At 40.1% G+C, this 19,018-nt stretch overlaps 1 protein-coding gene across 2 annotated transcripts in view; it reads right to left on the reverse strand.

Moving 5' to 3' along the window:
* Positions 1–19,018, reverse strand: part of NYAP2 (neuronal tyrosine-phosphorylated phosphoinositide-3-kinase adaptor 2) — a 135,107-nt gene that overhangs the window by 20,191 nt on the left and 95,898 nt on the right. For both annotated transcript variants that reach the window (XM_058031629.1, XM_058031630.1), the window contains exons 5-6: positions 14,770–14,979; positions 7,059–7,162 (exon numbers count right to left, since the gene is read on the reverse strand). In XM_058031629.1, the coding sequence (XP_057887612.1) occupies positions 7,059–7,162; positions 14,770–14,979 (314 nt within the window). The remainder of the gene's footprint in view (positions 1–7,058; positions 7,163–14,769; positions 14,980–19,018) is intronic.

A 19,018-nucleotide genomic window follows, 5' to 3' on the forward strand; every position in this document is an offset into this window, starting at 1 on the left:
AAAATTCTAAGAGTGGCAATTAGCACAGTAGTTAGATATTTCCTTTGAATAGAAATCTGGGAATGCGTGTCCCCTGAGATCTTTAACCAACAGCTCATGGGGATAATTTTTCCCTTGGGTCCAGAGGGCAAGGATGACAGAAGTTGATTTTTTCTTTGCAAATCCTTGCTCATGATAAGAGCCAAAACAGCAGAATCACTAGAGTCTGACGCTAGCTCTAGGTTGAGATTCATCAAGGAGTGCATGTAGCACAGACTGACAGTACTGAGAGCTCACATGGGTCTGTGCTGTGTAATACACACAAATTCCCTTGTTAGCACAATTTATTTTTTTTCCTAACATTTCCCTGGTAATCAAAGTGGATGAAGGGCTACTTCAGTCCACAGAGTTCTCCATCTACCTCCAATGACTCCATTTCTTTCATATAGTGGAAGATAAAAGAAAGACTGCTGTGATCAGATATGTTACAGTGGATCTTGATTTATAGGTGCTCATTTCTCAACAGCAGAATTCACCAACTGCAGAATCAGGAACCCAGCTCTGCTACTGTGCCCCACAACTGCAGGGTGTTTGCTGACTCCTTGAACTCTTGTACACTACTGCTGGGAAAAAATGGCAACTTTAAGCTGAGAATAATAGAAGAGCACAGATGCTTTGTTTATGGTCACAGAGTATTCACTTTCATATGCACATTTACCAACTAAAGCATGATAATGTCAATTCATTGGGGTAGTACTGTGTCTAGGTGCCTTCAAAAATAATTATAGCCATAATGGTAACAATTTGCATTCCCAGCATTCACTAATTACAGGGTGACCACAATGTTTACAAGGCATACACAGACTATAACATGTTTTGTATTCACAACTAAAGCTAGAGATATTACAAGCTGGGCTTGTGATTTTTAACTGACCCAGTACAGAGGGAACTTAGGCATGAGACAAATATGTAGCTGTGCTGCTGAAGAGTACTCAGCACTTCAATTCCAAATAATTAGCTTAAAGTTTTTTGTATTTTTATGATGGGCTTTTACTGCACTTAAATAGCAAGGTATTGCTCTACTCATGCATATTGCTCTACTCAAATATGTCTCAGCTTCTTTGTGGTGCTTCCCTTCCATCATGATTTTGTTTTAAAGTGGAACCATTAGAATAAGTGTTTGGGATTTTTTAGCTTTTCCTAATCCCATGAACACAAGGAAAAACCCTGAGTATTCAAAGTAGAAAATCTGCTTCTTACTTCTCTACCCACATTGCTATGTTGGAAAACTGTGCTGGAACACTCCTGGTCTCTGCTCCCTGGCTCTGTGAGCCTTGGATTTCCATGTCTGTACCACAGCTCCCTCAGCCTGCCAGCGCCAGGCACGAGCCTCCCCCAGCACTTGGTTATTCTACAAGTCTTTTTTATTTTCCTACCTAGATATGAATTTCAGGAGCCAACTTGTATCTAAAATTCTTGTCTATCAAAGACACATTCTCATTGATGGCTTCACTTCATTTGGTGCAAGACAATGGTCAAGTCCACTCTTGGGAGTCCCTTTCCCTTTGCTGTATTATAAAATAAGTGAGAGCTGTCCTGAATTCTAGAGGGTAATGGTTGTTTGTCCATCTTGTGCCTGCTGTTGTGTTTACCAATGTGGTCATGTGGGGAAAGTAAAATGCTGCCTCAGCTTGCAGAGAACTCAGGCAGATACCAGGCAAGCGATGAAGTGAGCTGCAATTTTTCTAAAATCAGACACAAAAAGTTTCAGTGTTGATGCTGATATATTTTCTAGCTTTTTCTTCATTCCTTCCATGCATGTTGAGACTCCTAAATTCATAACCGTCGATGGATTTTCATTCCCTCCTCTGAGTTATTCCTTCTAATCTCAGCATGGCTTCTGCATTTTACTTTGATCATCTCTGTAAAGTTTAAATCTTCTTTCCTTGCTTAAATTGGAGCTAGATATCACTGCCTGGTCCCCCACAAAAATGCCCCAAACCTTAAGAGGCATACAAACCCTCAGAATTAAGATAACATACCTTGAGGTGGCAACAGGAAAGGACAGTGCTGTCTGGCCACTGAAAAGCAAGAAACTAACAGGCACCATGAAGAGAGGCTGCACATTTGCAGATAAGGAACACACTTTTGTGAAAATCTATCTGAAAATAGGCTCTGCTTTGCAGGAAAGCTAAAATATGAAACTCTAGCTATCAGTAGTTTTGTTTTCAAAGAGTGTGGTTTTCTTCAGACCATCTATCTTAAAAACATGTGCTGCTGTGCTGCTATGCAGCCTAGTACGTGGGATTTTCCAATCACTGTCTCCAAATTAATGAAAACAAATCTCACTTTGCAAAGGTCATTAGCAGGAAAAAAAATCCCAAGGTGTTCATATGATCTCTTTTTTTCTTAAAATGGAAATTAGTGGGATTTTTCTGTGCTGAAGACTGTTTCAGAGAGGCATGGCAGTGATACAGAGAGGATTTTATGTACATTAAAACTCTGGGTGCAAGATGTTCTGCTCTCCAGCAGAGGGACTTCCACAGTCTGCTTGAAACGTTTTCTTCTTTTATGCCAGATATGCTCAGTGCACACCTAGCCTGTATGCCACAGGGATATCTGAGCTCATCGATGGAATGCAATCCTTTGTTACCCCGAGGTGAAGATATGGAGAACGATGGGATGGCAGGGAAGCATCATTGCACAGCAGTGATACCTGTGACTCCAAATCCTGCTTGCTTTACACAAATGAACAGCTTTGTTCACTGTGGCTGTGCTGTGGCAGGACTGAGCATTTTCCGCTGCAGGGTGAAACCCCTGACCATGCCTTCTGCAGAAATCTCAGGTGCCAGCACAGAGGTTCCAGCAAAATGGGTGAGGAGTTATTTACTGGGGCAACTGTGGACCCTGTTTATTGTACTTTATAAACCCCTCAAAGTGGTTAAATTCCACTGTTCTCAGTCCACTTAGATGGCTACAAAAGACAGTTACTTGTTTTCATTTCCACATAAAGGCCAAACACGGACTTTTACTATCTCTAAAGTTATTCACACACTTCTTTTCTCTAAGATACAACTTGCTTTACTTTCTACAACATTTCTCCATTCCCTGTAACATTTTGTGAACAATGTCATACTTTTATAGAATGAGAATCACTTAGGCTGAAAAATGCCTTTAACCCAGCACTGAAAAACATGTCCCCAGATGCCACATCTACATGTCTTTTAAACATCTCCAAGGATGGTAGAATGGACTCCTCCACTTCCCAGGGCAGCCTGTTGCTTGACAACTCTTTCTGTGAAGAAATTTTTTCTAATATAAACAGATTATATCCTACAGTGTGTGTCTGAGTGTTAAAGCAGGTCACTGACCATTACCCCGTGGATTATGGGGCCTTCATTCTGCTCCCTGTGTCCATCTTCCAGCTCAGGGGTGGTACCTGGAGAACAGCTGGTCCTGCTTTTGAACACCGAGGCAAAGAAGGCATTAAGTACCTCAACCTTTTCCCCACCCTTTGTCGTTATGTTCTCTCTGCCATCCAAAAAGAGGATGGAGATTCTTCTTAGATTTCCTTTTGCATAGAAACATTCTTTATTGTCTTTTATTACAGTAGACAGATTAAGTGCTAGTCAGGATTTGGCCCTTCTAATTTTCTCCTTCCATAATCTCATGACTCCCTTGTCCTCCTGAGTTGCTTGTCCCTTCTTACAACTTTCAGAAATTCTCTCTTTTCCTGAGTCCCAGCAAAAACTCTATACAGACAATCTGGTCGTCTTCCCTGCTGGTTTGTGTTTTGGCACTTGAGGATGGCCTGCTTCAGCATGCTTAACATTTCCTTCTTTCCTTTCTTTACAAGACAATTCATCCTATCTAGAATACTTCTCTGCTATTTATACCCATCTCTGTAGGATATATTTATTTAGATATGCATTTAGGAAATACAGCTATGTGGCACTTTTGTTGCTCAAAAATATTCTACGCTCCTGCCATTATTACAGTTCCAAGCCCCCCACCTACCTCCTCTGCTACTTCCTTAATTTTTTAAATTTTGTCCTTTCACAATCAATAAATTCAGTTCCAGGATAAACTTATGTTTATCTTTCAGTTTAAATTGAGATAATTCATTACTTTATCCAAGGTTGCTTTGTGCAACCAACACTTTCCAAATGCCCTCATCATTTCCCAGAACTAAGGACAGAAGGCAGGCTCTCAACCTGGCTCAGCATTTTGGTAAATGCTGGCTGTCCCTACACTACAGAATTTTTAGTATTCTCCATCAGAGACCAGCCATATAATTAATTTCTGCTCATAAGCCATTTCTTCTTATTTTTAGGTGGTCCCTCCACTGCTTCCCATCAATATACTATAGATATATTCTGTGAATACTAGCTGATTAATCCTCACCATTCCTACATCAATAACCAAACAAGAAATAAGAAAATAAGGCATAGGGGAGTTAAATTACAATAGTTACATAATTATCTAATATATGATTTGAATTATAATTTAGGTTTCCTTAGAGCAGATCAATTTTGAATTACTAAGCATAGTCACCACTTCTTTGAACAATTGCATTAAAAATTACGGGTTTTGAGAACTCAGTTGCAAATTTGTCTTTTTTTTCCCAAATTAAGCATTTTGAAAATCACAAGTCTAGGATCCATGAAGATTTGAGAAAACCAATTAACAGTAATCTGTCCTTTCCCAGATCCTATATTCCTGTTTGAATGTTAGCTGTGCCTACCTGATCAACAAAGAGGGGAATAACACAATACATCTTAATCTTTTGGAAAGTCTAATTTGCTCATTATGATGTTGTTAAGGAAAGCAGTATCAATACAATCAATAGCCACAGCACACAAAAATAGATACCCTGTATGCCACAACCCAGCAGATTGAGAATGGGCTAACAGCCCAGCTGTTGGAAACACATTTCACCCATCATCCATTATTTGCACATTAAGATAGAACAGGTGTTGAAAGAACAATCAATGTTTGTATCTGCCACAGAGATAAGATTTTTGTCATTCTTCTGAAATCAGGGTCAAATCCACACCTTTAAAAGTTATGCTATCATAGCAAATGGCAACATAATAGATGGACAGTAAGAGATTGTCAGCTGGAAGGAAAGACTTAGGGAGAGAAAGCTTGTACTAGATTTTCTTGTTTTTCATGAAGTCATGACCGTACCATACATTATTCAATTAACAAGATCACCCTTCTACAGTCACTTGAAAATTCCTCTTATCATCTTTGTTCCTTTCTTCTGTATGAATTGAGGTGGATTTTTCCCTCCACAGTTTCAGTGAACCCTGGCTACAGCTTCTAAGAGGCTCATTATCTCTTCTATCACATCAGCTTCTGCTTTCAAGGCTTATTGTTTAGTTCTTAGTATAAACTGACAGGCTAAAATCCCTTCAAAACACCCAAGGTGCCTTTGCCACTGAGTAAACAGCAAAGCATCAGGAGTGCTGTAAAACCCATTTAATCAAAAATATATACTACATGAACACTGGGACACTGAAAACCTTTGGAAGTACAATTACCCTAATTTCTTCCTTAGATGAAGGAACACTTGATGTGTTATTTAAATGGGCCGTCATTTTGAATCTCCATTATAGATTTGATTTGCTTATGTAAAATATGCTTTAGAAATGTGCAGGGTTCTCTCAGTCTTCATGTCTGGCAGCACTCAGAAGTAATACAATCATATCAGTTCATACAGGTTACAGAGCTGTAACCTGTACAGACTTGGCTACCCCAATATGACCTTCCTAACAAGTTGCTGGCTGTCTGGAGTGAGTAAATCAACTTAGTCTTGTGGTCTTTGCTTTGGTCAAGACATTATTGGAGCAATTCACCAAGATAGAAACACAAATATGTGATTATTGCAAAGCAGTCCTCAGGGAGATTTCCACTCAAACTTCAGTGACATTCAATAGTATTTTGGGGACTAACTCCCTGAAAGCCAGACAAAAATTCTCCATCAAAATAAGGGTGCCTGTGTGTGCATACACATATGCACGTGCACCTAAATCCATCTGTGCTCCTGTCTCCTTGTGCACACACACCCCACACGTACACACCAGTGATGCAGTGCCACAGTGCTTTGACAGAAGCCATTCACATGATGTTTAAGCAAAACCTCTTCTTTCAATTGCTACTCTCAGCTAGTTCTGTCAAACTAATAATACAGGTCTGTGCAACAAAATGTTACAATATCAGTATTAGCATATAAAATAAAGGTAAGTATAGGTTTCCCATGTCTTTATTTCTTTTCCATTTTCTCTCTATTGGAGAAATTTGCCAACCCAAACACTTTCATTTTTTCCTATGTGGCAGTTTTGTTTCTGATGATGATAAAAAAAGTATCTCTGTTTAAGATAAAAGGAGATGTTGCTCCTTTGATTTGGTTTTTTTTTTTTTTATTCCTAAAAATGTACAATAAGTATAACTACAGTGGACTATTTAATAGTCCTGTAAGCATTACATGGTCTATAGCTGAAGAGAGTCTAGCTGCCTCAACTAAACAAAATCATTTGCTGTAAGAGCAGTTTTTAGGACAGTGATAAATCACAGTGTAATACAATCATGCATTAAGCTTCAACCAGATGTGACTGGCACAAATGTTAAAGTACAACTGGGCAGAAGTCAAGTATGTACAAGTCATTGACAACATTGGTGTAAGTGCTCTAGACAAGACATTTAAAAGAAATTTACATAAAAACATAGATTAAATTTATCAAAGTTTGATAAATTTTAAGACAGTAAAAAAGTACAGAAAGCATGAAAAAATAAAAAACCCAGCCAGTTCATACTGTACAGTTTTACTACATTTATATTACAGAATGAAGACAGAAAAAGATACAAGGAATTAAGAGCAAAGAAAATTCTGCTGGCTGTGGCCAGCGGAATTTCACTGCCGATGAGAGATGCGCACACACAGATGCACGCACACGCACAGAAAACAAAGACACAAAGCAAAAGAACCATTTACTGTAACAAATGACAGACAGAGAGGTGGGACATTTGGCATGTTGCAGCACATGGAGTCATTCCCGATTGGCTAACGATGGTACCTGGCTCGGCTGGAGCTCGCCGGGCTGCCGGAGCGGCGCCACCGACGCTGGAGGCACTCCTGACGTGGATGCGGAGCGGCCCAGCCGGCAACTCGACTTGGACTCTGCAAGGGAGAGAGAGAAACAGCCGTGAGCAGGAGCAGGGGACTGCTGCAGCCAGCTGAACGCTGTGCATCCAGGATTCCCTTGAAATGGAGACTCTAGCCTCGGTAACGAGTTAAAGTCTTGGACATACGGCTGAATCGTGAGCAGAAGTTGAGATCAGAAGAGGGATTCAGGCAGGACTCATGCCATGTCCTGGCCTCTTTGCTCTGGCATCTCTGAAGGACAGAGCATAAAACAGCAGACAGGAAGAATGAAAAAGAAGCATTCCTGTTTCCCCACTCCCCTGCTCCCTAGCACCTTTTCTACTCTTCATGTAATACAGCAGTGATTAAGGGAGTTACAGAGGCTTCTGGTTTTACCTCTCCATCCCAGAGCTGAGGGACATGACAGCCCGAAGACTGGCTGTGCTGAAGGAAAGCATGAAATGCCAAAAAATAAAGGAGAAGGTATGTAAAAGTGGTGAGGATACTGTCACAGTTGGGGATTTGGAATGACACCAAAAATACTTGGGAATCTCATGTCAGTAGCAATGAATTGAGAGATATAAAGTAGGAAGAAGAGACAAATCAAAACATTGGCAGTGGCAAAGTCAGTTGCCCAGAATGAGAGAAAGCTCCATTTCAGAGAAGAACTTCACAAAAATGACACAGTTATTTGATTTTCCTTCTACTGCTTTATATGGAGTAATTTCTGAGAAGGTTCCCCATTGATTTCCATCCAGGTTACTATTGTACACACTGACACACGGTGACCATGCAGTTCAGGAGGCCTGGATGAAAGTTTTTATATCTAAGCCATGCTGACACCCATGTACTACCCCAATGTTCAGCTGGTCTGGGGGAAACTGCCCTTTCCTGAAAAAGAGATCTGCCTGTTTCTGCCGAAGAAATTTTTTTGTCCTTACATTTCCTTTATATGGCTGAGGAAGCACCTCTCAGCCTATGACTCTGCTCAGATCAATTCATTCTCCTCATGTTTCATAAACCTTCTTCCCAACCCTGCACCTGCTTTTTTGTATTTAGTGGGAAAGCACTGAAAACATTGGACTCACCAGACAGATTTGGTACAATAATAGAGTCTCACTTTTCACACTGACAGTGCTCCTTTACCATGAATAACAAGTAACTTCAACACCATGCTTCATTACAGTTTAAAGAATTTTGAGGTTTTTTTTAAAAGGTTTGAAGAATTCCTCCTATTCAATTCTATGTTTTCAAGAAGAAAGGAAGGGCCTATGCCTCGTACAGTTGTGGTTTAGCAAGTTTGTCTCTGAAGCACATCTTTTGCCTGTGTCTGTCTGAAATTTATTTTGTCATGCCTCATGTATACAGCTGCTTTGTCCGTGTTTGTTTTACACTGATTTCTCTATTTCCTGTGTGGATCTCTAGTATCACCACTGGCCACTGGTTGGGCCACAGCTTGAAAGGAAGAAGATGCCTATTGCCAGCATGACCTTAAAGTCACTTGGCACACTTTGGAAACTTAAGGACAGCTGGCACATTACTCCACATACCAACAACACGCTGAAATGGATTCTTCCACTCTCACTGATGCTTTCTCATTGTCACCTTCAATGCTTATTTTCTTCAGATATTTCAGAATTCAATAGGGCATGGAGAAGAGCTATCCACTTATGCTGGAGCACTTAGACCAATGAAAGCATCTGTATGGGTGAATATTCATCAACTAAATATTAATAGGTTAGTTAACATCCAGCTGGCTGAGCAGCAAAAATATTTATGCTGCTTGCCGAATGCATTATTCAATTCACTCTCCAAGTCAGTCTGTAAACACACCACGAGTCAACACAGCCACAGGCACACAGAAAGGAGCAGACTGGCCTCCTCCATAACCTTGCTTTTGTACACAGTCTGCTGGTTTGCTTTTTTTGGACTTGGGCAGTTACTCTGAAGGTTGATTAGGTTTGTTTTTGTTCTGATTTCACACTGTCTGTGTGCCAGATTTCTGACTGTTCCTTTCAGAAATATAGATACAATAATGGATCTCATTATTATATCTCATCTCTCATCTCCTGGAATTCTGCGGGGGTTTCAGAAAGGACAAGAATTGTGCTTTTTTCAGTTGTTTTTCTTTACTGCTAAGTAAAGATTCTGTTTCTGCTGTGACAAGCAGAATCAGACATTCAGCGCATAAAAAACTCCAAGACACTGTCTGAGTGTGCTTCTGAATTATTTTCTTTGCTTTAGGAAAGCAGAAAGAAGTGTCATAATTTCCAATTTGGATCTATGAGCAAGAGATTACCATTTCCTTGCCAAAGAGACTCCTTTCATCTAGCATCAAAGAAATAAAACCTATCACACACAGATGAAGTATTAGTTCCTTTATCTCCCCGTAATATATGTTCCAGTATTAAGGAAACTATTGTGATTTCCATGGTGATCCTCACCAAAAGATGCTTCAAACATGGCTCCATCTAGCTTTTTTTGTCTCAGTGGCTATATTTTTGGACCAAATAAATACTGTATTCTACTGTAATTAGTGGTCTCAGTAACAGCACACCACTTGGGGGAAAAATAGTCCATAAAAGGTCTATTCTTTAATTGCTGCACAACTCACTGCTCTGTATTCTGCAGCGTGTTATTTTTCAGCTATGGGCAGTTTATTCACTCTGCTGGGGCTATCTGGGTTTTCCTATTCAATGCCAAGAATCTTAAAGGAAAAACTACTGCGAGTAAATATCAGGGATGCTTTCTAGCATTTAGAAATTCATGTTTATCTCTTGTGGATGATACTGAGACAGCTCAGTATTAACATCTGAAATGAGTAGTCTTGGACATCTTGAGAAGTCCCTCAGTTACAGAATTTCATGGTGTGGAGCTGAGTTCTATCAGCCATCCTGAGAGGCACACAGGGAAGGCTCTGTAGGCCAGGGGATGCAGGGCATGTGAGCAGCCTTTAGAGATTCTCTTTGCAATCAATGGGCAGCATGAGGTCTGAATTCAGCAGATTCTTGGGGGTAGCCGGGAGGCTGTGAAATATTATGCACAAAAATGTTCATAAAATTCACCTGGTGTATGTGGAAATTTAGCGATGTTATTTTGCACAGCTTCCAATGTCACATCTCTCACAGTGACATGGTTTGAAAAATGCACTGCAGGTCTCTGGGAGCCAGGTGCATTGTTAGGGGGGCACAGTGGGTCTCAGTCTCCTCTTGTGGCAACCACAGTGGCCACAACACTCTGGAGTGGGACCACAGCCCCCTGACACCAAACCCACAGACAAAATCAGCTGCAGTGGGCTGAGCACCACTGCACTCTTGGGTTTAAACTCAGTCTTGACAGCACCAGGAGGGTTACACATGGAACCACACAAGCATTTAGCTCCAAAGGGCAGCATTAAGGATGAGAATTTTAAGAGAGACTGTGCAACACAGAAATACAGGCTTTCCAAGCACAAATAGGATTGCCTTAAAGTTGTGTATTTAATTATGTGTCTAAGCACTCATATAAATGGCTGGTTTTCCAAAACTGCAGGGGCTGCCAGCATGACTAAAGATGTAGAGGCTTGGCTGATTGTATTTGGGACATGGGGTGTTGTAGGATTTTCTTCAATAATGCACAGTGCTGAAATGCCACAAGATTTTATGGAAATATTTTCAATCAGTTTTATACCAACGTGCTATGGCTTTCTATATTCTCCAGAAGTACAAAAACCCTTCACAATTTTTATTTTTGGATCTTAATGGGAAGAGCTCTTTATCCATCCAAGGAAGCCTTCATTCTGCCTATCCTAATCTTAATTCAAAAAAATGCTCTGGCTGTCACTTACGTTGGAGAAGCTTCTTATCCTGTCACAGTCTCTTCTCTGCACATGAAAAGAGAAATATTGCTTATTTGCTACAGCTGCCAAGAAATGCATTTTGAATTAAACAAGGCAATGTGACAGGCCGGGAGCAATCACATAAAAAAAAAAAAAAAAAAAAAAAAAAAAGAAGAAGAAGAAAAAGAAAGCACGTATGCTAGAAAAATACATCACACCAAGTGTCTTCATACTGGCCTAAAAAGAGATGAGTAAGCTGAAATACAACTTGAAGTTATGAAACATTATGGTGCAATAAACTATATAGTATTATGCTATCTAAAAAAAGCATTTATTATTTTGCTATTGGCAGAATCCAGTTAGTGCTAAAATATCACAGCAGCACATCAAACTGAACAGTTTTCACAAGGGGAGCACTGAACCTGTAGAACTCAATGTAACCAGACATCCATAGGTCAAAAGTTTAGCAAGTCTCAAACCCAGGTCAGGTAATGATCAAAACCATGTCTGAAAAGGAACCCCCTGTTTGGGTTTAGGGGATATTTTGCCCAAAAGGAAAAGCTGATAGTGGAATATACTTTGTGTCCTGAAATATGAGTATTTATTTTCTTTGTAAAGCTTTTGTTGTAGGATTTGGCTGTGTTTGTTTGCTATTTCCTGGCTTCTTTGAAATACAAGTAAGTGTTTTGTCTCTTTGTTCAGGTTTTTTGTGTGTGTTTTTCTTACACCTAGGCAATATTTTTACTCCAGCAGAATTGGTGTGATCCCACATCCTGGAGGTCTCACAGCAGGACCATGGGCATTGGTGGGATGTCCTCAGTGTGCAGCTCCCATACTGTTCATCTCATTACAGGTGACAGGCTCTGCTTAGGAGAGCCTGTGAGCAGAGAACATGAATGACAGGTGCAGGCAAGATCTGAGCCTCCTGGGCAGTAATATAAAACTCCAGCATTAAGTTCCTTTCATGTGAAGAATCCTTGTGGTTTAGGAGCACAGTGATACTGCCTGTGAGGAGAAAATGTAGGGGTTTGTGGCACAGACCTGGCTGGCATGAACTGACTTTTTGCTGCTATTCCCTTCTTACAACAATGGAAGCATCTTGTGCCTTGGGCTTTTCAGGCTTTGTCCCATTCCCAATAGATGAACTTAAAATATTCATTGCTTTTGGAAATCGACAATGATGGCCAGTAATTGCAATGAAGGGTGGGTATTTCCTCCCTTCCTGATTACCTACAATCTTTTCAGATGGAATATGTATGGCTGGCAGAGTGACAAGCTGGTGGCAATTCAAAACCAGGATGCAAGAGAGTTTCTGAGATTTTAAAGGCAGGGCAGTGCCTGTCTCCAGCAGCAGGTGGCAATGCAAAATGCTTCTTTGTTGCTGTTAGGAAAAAAGCAGCAACATTCCAGAAAATACTTTTCAAGTCTCCTGGAGTGAAGTTATACAGATTCTGTATTACAGATTGTGTTTGGCTGTTCATGATAATTGCACTGACTTTCCTAAAAGTCAGCATGCCCTCAAATCACACTGCTTTCCATAAGAAATTATAGGATGCCAAGAAACAGAAAGTGCCCTTGACAAATTCTGTCATAGAACAATCAGGCACTAGAGACAGTGATAACTGTGTGCAGCTGACAGCCCAGGCTCTTTGAACAAAATGGACAGCAAGTTCAAGATTCTGTTTGGAGATGGCTCATTCTCCCTTGGATCTTACTGGCAGTTTCAGAGTTGGGGAGAATCCACCAAAAGCCACAGTTCTCACTCAGGTATTTGGCCAGGCCACCTCAGTTCCCAGCTGGAGCAGAGCTGCCTGATGAGTGCCTGTGGGAAATCCATTCACACCCTTTCTCTTTTGCAGCAGAGCAATTCAACTCCGTTAAAAAAAAATTATTTCAATATTGCCCTAATAAATACCTGTACCAGTGTGAACTAGGAGGTAGGTACCAAGCTGCAGTGTTTCAAGGACATGTCTGCACCAAAAAAAAAAAAAAAAAAAAAAAAAATTTCATGTACAAGTTCATTGAGGAGAGCTGTGTACAGCATTCTCAATGCAGTGCCCCACCAAGCAAAGGTAAAACGTGTTGCTCAGGCAACAGCAAGAGACACGGGGGAAAAAAATATTCAGGGCAGATGAGAGGCAATATTCATCAAATGAAATATCATAAATCTGCAGAGAAAGAAAAGTTATAATCAGCTCTCATATTTTAATCATTGAAAGGAATCAAAATTCAGCCAAGAAAATAAAATTTTCCTTTGACAGTCCTAGCAGTGTAAGACAAAGTCATAGTTAACTAAATCAAGGCATGATTCAACAACTATTACAGTTTGCTGATGCCAAATGGAGACTGAGGCCAACATGTTTTGTCTGCTTTTGGAGATCAGCCAACTCTTTAAAATAAAACTGCTGCAGAAATGTTGGACAGCAGTGTTATATTTTGCTAAGAGCTTACTCTTCAGTTTTAACTTCTTTACTACTCTGGTCCATAGTGCCATCTTGCAGAACTGAAAAGGTTGGTACACATCTTTGGTTTAATTTTCATATGTCCCAGTACTTTGATGTGGTAGCTTAAACCCATCCTTTAACCTGCATTAGCACAGATGATGGTCTAAGACACTGGGGACAGAATTTTTACCAAAAGCTATGAGCTTATCTGGAAAATTCTCACCTTCCAGGAAGCTTTGTAAGAAGAGACAAGTAAGGAAATGGCAGTAGCACAAAAAAGACCTGTGCTAGAGTCATAAGTTTTTGCAGAAAAGTCACTTTCACTGCACCAGGAAGGACGGTTTGGGGGGTCTGTAGCAAGCAAAGCTGGACTACATGATTGCTGCAAATGACATTTCATATAAGTAAAGACTCTTCAACTTATACACTGAGTTTCAAGTGTCATTTTCAGCAATTCAGGGACAATGTGAGTCCCATTATCACCCAGGGAAGCGATGTTCTGGGTGAGCTGTGAGCATCTCTGCTCACTCAGCAGTGTAAACACTCCTTGCTGCCACTCACTGCCCAGCAGATCTCTCAGGCAGGAATGATTTCTTGTCTGAGCAGCTCATTCCTGCTCTTATACTTACTGAACACTGACCATGAGGCATCAGCACTAGACATGCCAGCTGTCCTTAAAGGGGATATTTCTCACAGTCCAACTAATAAGCAGTGAAGTTACTCTTTTATGAGAGCTGTCAAATCTCAAAAGCACAAATACAGTACTGGTGCAAGGGCCATAAATATCTCTTTATAGATGTCTATTCATTTATCAGTTCCAATTGTCTTGGTCAATTTGTAAACAAGACTGCATTATAATGCCATGGTTTATGGCAATTTACTATTTAATATATTAATGTTTCTGAATAATAAAATGAATAGGTGTTTATCTGAGACTTCTGAAATCCACAGTCACTTTTCTAGAAATTTATGTACAAGCAGAAAACAAAGGCTGCCTGTGTCCTGTCACTGTGCCCCTCAGAAAGACGGCCTTGCTTTTGCAAAGTGTATTTTTGTTACTTCATGTGATACATGAACTTATGAACTTCCTGAGGTGCCATCCTAGGAATGTCTTTGCCTTTTCAATGTCAGGTGGAATCCTTTACTTCTTTTGAAGTAGATGGCTAACGTGCTTACGTGCTGCTATTCCATGCCACCATCCCAGCTGTTCCAGCACAAGCACAGCACAAGCCTCTTTAGTGCAGCACTCAATGGGCAGGGCCAAATCTAGAAGATATTTGGAAATCTAAAGAATCTGGATGCTTACTACATCAGTGTATCTTTAGAGACTCTTCAGCTCACAAGGAGATTGATGAGATCTCCCTGTGCCGTGCTTGACGTACCTGAGCTGTTGCCTCCAGCCAGCATGGTTGGGCTGACAGAGGATCTCCCCAGCCTGCTGGACACCATGGGGGGACCTGGTGTTCCATCCCATTCCTGAGCTTTCCCTGGCTCCCTGCAGGAAGCTGTCCCATGATGTCCTCTCTCTTTGTTTTCCAGCTTTGGTAGTGGTTCAGTGCTGTGGCTTCTGATCTTCAGCTCATCTAGTGGTTCTACAAAATACATAAATGCACATTTCATTAAACAGTAACTGCTAATCATCCACATCATGCAATAATCTTTTGCAAAATACTCGATATATATCAATGATAAATCCTTTAAGGGCAGTTTATAGCATGGTTTTACCATCTAGGCCAAAACCCTGTAGTTTACATAGGTTTCAGTACACTTTTTAATTATTTAAAAGCACACACCATGAAGCAGATGGATAAAATGTAACATTTCTGTTACAACTTTCATATGCCAGGAAAATAATTTGGAAAATGGTTCCCTACCAAATTGTGGTTTATTAAAAATTTATACAAATATTTGAAATCTTTTCAGCTGTCATTTCATTAGGAACAAGTTCTTCTTCAGGCACTTTCTAAGGAAGCTCTCTCCTAAGGCAATATTGTGCAAGCAACATATCTGTACTTCTCATAAGCTCTAATAAAAGCACACAATCCACAGAACAAAACAGCACAAATCCATTTTGGGTGTGCCCAGCACCATAACCTATGGAATGAAATTGCAGTTGGTTGGAAAAGCCTTGGAGCCAGAAAATTACTTTCTGTTTGAAACACCACAAGTCAATGAAAAGAGGAGCAATTCTAAACACAGTTGAATGACTTTTTCAAGTGACGCAGTGATGTCTGCTTTCTTCATGGCTGGTGATTTTCTGTTCTTTTCTCAAGACCCCAATTTCTTGTCTTGCAGGTTGAGCAATGCATGGAGAAAGAATTAATTCCTGCTCTTTCCCATCTGTAGCGATGAAAAATTCACATGGAAAACTAGATACAGAAGAAACATTAGATTGCTCTTTAGTTGTAGGAGCTAATTACTGTGCTACTCAGTTATTCAAAGCTGCTGTTCACCTCATTTTGAAAAAAAAGATCAGTTTGGAATTTTAGATCTCAAACTAAAAGAGATTCTTACACCAGTTCTAGTCACAGAGATTTATTAATCCACCTCCTGATGTACTTTAATTTCTGTATGTATCTACAGTCTTGGAATCTATATTTGACAGAGATAACAATCTTCCCTTGAACTCTATGTCAAAAACTTTTAGTGGCTTCAAGGGCCTTTGGAAGATTTGAGGGAGCCAAGCAAAGAGAAAACGCCAGGAGCCATTGAGAGGCAGGCGATGCCAGCAGTTCCCTGAGAGGCTGTGCTGAATGGCAGGACAGGATTGATAGTCTGAGCTGCCACTTCCTCTCCCAGTCACCCTCATGGCCAGGAACTGGGACTGTTCAACCACTCAGATGATAAAGTCCCAGAAAAGGACTACATTCAAAGCACTTTGGTTTTCCCATGGCTCAATGCCCCACAGACTGTTTCCTGTGGCACAGCACACAGGGGAAGATGCCCTGCTAGACAGCTGTGATGGGCAGAGACCCCTCCTATGCATAACAGTATCAAAATCTCTCCTTGTTTTGGGTTCTTTGCCATTCCAGTGTGTAGATGACCTTAATGAGCAACAACCCAGCCAGCCTGGGGTTTCCTCAATGAAGCATCATACAGAAGACATGTAAAAATATCTAACTGGATATGTGGTGCAAGATGTACTCATTAGTGTATTTTGTTAATTACAATTGGTTAATAGTAAAATTAAATATTGAAGATATCTTACCACAGCCTGCAAGTAGTAACACTGCATGAAAAAATGATTAAACAACCCCGGGCTGGGGTGAACCGTAAAATTTACGGATTCTGTAAAATTCATGTGACAAAGACCTTCAAAACTCAAACTTCTTCCATTAACTTCAAGTCATCTACTTAGTCTATGCAAAAAGACACTGCAGTGAAAATCCAGTGTTTGTTTTTCCCAGTTGGTAACCCCAGTGGGGTACAAGGTTAAATAACAGTCTATATCAATGTAACATGACATCTGCCTTTCAGGGACCTTTGCTAGGAGGTGTCTGTGACACAGATCTGTCTGGGACTGCACAGAGAGACCTGCTAATACAAAGAGCTGTGCAAAGAGAGGGAGAGCCCAAATTATTACCAGGATTAGAACTGTTTCAGTTGACAGCATCGAGCTATCAAAAATACTGATGTGTTTTCTCACATAACAGATGCATGCAATCATATGTGAATTTTTCTTCACACCAATAACATTCACTTCTTTAAGATACTACTTATTTGAGAAAAGGAATGATAAAAACAAGTTTCAAAATTCTTTGGAAATGCACACAATCTTCTTTCCCACTAGTACAGGACTGTGCCTAGATTGCAGTTTATTCTTCACAGTAAAATGAAGAGGAAGCCAGAAGACTAGAATATGTTTTTATAAAGTAAGAATTGGGCCCTCCAAGTGCCCTACCAAATTAATGCATCATTCAATAGAGTTGATTTACTATGTCATCCAGCTGCTCCTGGAAATGCTGCGACTACCTTAGTGAGAACCTTCTCTGTGTGTGCCTCACTGACACTACTTGAACACCTCCCCTTGAAATTTCACACACATGCAGTCAGCCCTTGTCACAGTGGAAATGCTAAGAGTGTGTAGCTAAGGATTTATCTACTTCAGTTTACTTAACAGAGAAACATTTGTACTTGTAGCCTGATAAAAAAGATCTGTGCATTCTTAGTTTTTACTGTCAGCTGAAACAAAGCACAGCTTTTGCAACCAGCTGGAAACTATGGAACTATTCAGACTAAATAAAGATTTGGTTTATAGTCTAATTTTTATAAGGTGTAGAAAATCAGTTTTCAGCTGGCTGTCTAGACTTTGTAAATTTACATTCCACTATCCTTTCTTAGGGATTTTCAGTTCACAGTTTATCTCAAAAGTAATACATCCTAAAAATGAAAAGCAGATTGAAACAGATTATAATGTCATGTAGCCCATCACAGGGCCTGAGTCATTATTATTTGGTGATCCTTATCAGTAACAATGATACACAGACAGAAAACAACATGTCAGTTTTTTCTGTAGTTTTCTGTAACATTACTTTCCAGGTCACTTGCAAATACAGAAAAAAAAAAAGAAAAAGGAAATTATTGCCTCACTTTTACTCAAATATTTTGGGGAGAAGTTTAGAATAATTTCAGTTTCTTTAATAAATGTCAATGGGAATCATACTCGAACTCAATTAAAATAAATTAAAAAATCACTCTGCTACTTCTTGGACAATTAAAAGAGCACTTCAGTTCCAATGTGCCCAGGACAGCTCCAGAAATGCAGAATGCTCCCCTGCCAGCTCTCAGCCCATCCCTGGCCCATTTGTTGACTGTGCCAGCCACTTGGATGTTTTTTACCTTGTCACTTACTCCTTGCTGCAAATGTAGCTCCACAGAGCAAGCCAAGTGGCACAAACGATTGTGTCTCACAGGAGCACATTCCCTGCTCCATGCTTTGGCTCCTGCAGCCTGGCACAAGGCACTGGCAGAGGGCAGAGCACACCTGCAGTTACCAGTGGGGTGGGGATCTTATCATCCCCTGAAAAGCAAACCAGGACATTTTACACAGAGTAACCCTTTATAAAAGCTTCAGCAGGACTTAAATGGCCACTTTATCCCTATTGATCCCATCCTGAAAACAGGAACTCTTACCAGTCAGATTTATCTGTGTGTACAGAGACACAGCTGAAAGGTAACAGCAGCTGCTGTACAGATCTTTAAAATATTTTTTATTTGGGAAGTGCAGAAACATAGGTTGGATCTAGGTTATCTTGTGCTGTTAAAACCTGAATGGTGGGAAATACCAAAGCTCAGTATTATGCTGAGAGCTCACTGAGTCATATGGTGACCACCAGAAAATCCTTTTGCAGTCAAGTGCTGCTTTTTGAAAAGCTGAAATTATTATGGAAAGCATCTTTATTGTTCAATAATTCTTCCACCAAAGTGGTACATAAAAATGTAAATTTCAAGAAATAATTCACTGCTTTAAATATTTATGGACACAGTTGGTTAAACTGCCATAAAGGCACTCAAATGTTTCAAGCACTTTCAGCTGTCATGGTATTTCAATATGTAAAGATATGCATTTTTGCATTTATTTCACCTGAATCTCAGACTTTTCCATTTAAAGTATGAGATGCTTAAAATCTC

The sequence above is a fragment of the Melospiza georgiana genome, chromosome 10 (genome assembly GCF_028018845.1).
Source record: "Melospiza georgiana isolate bMelGeo1 chromosome 10, bMelGeo1.pri, whole genome shotgun sequence".
Lineage (NCBI taxonomy): Eukaryota > Metazoa > Chordata > Aves > Passeriformes > Passerellidae > Melospiza > Melospiza georgiana.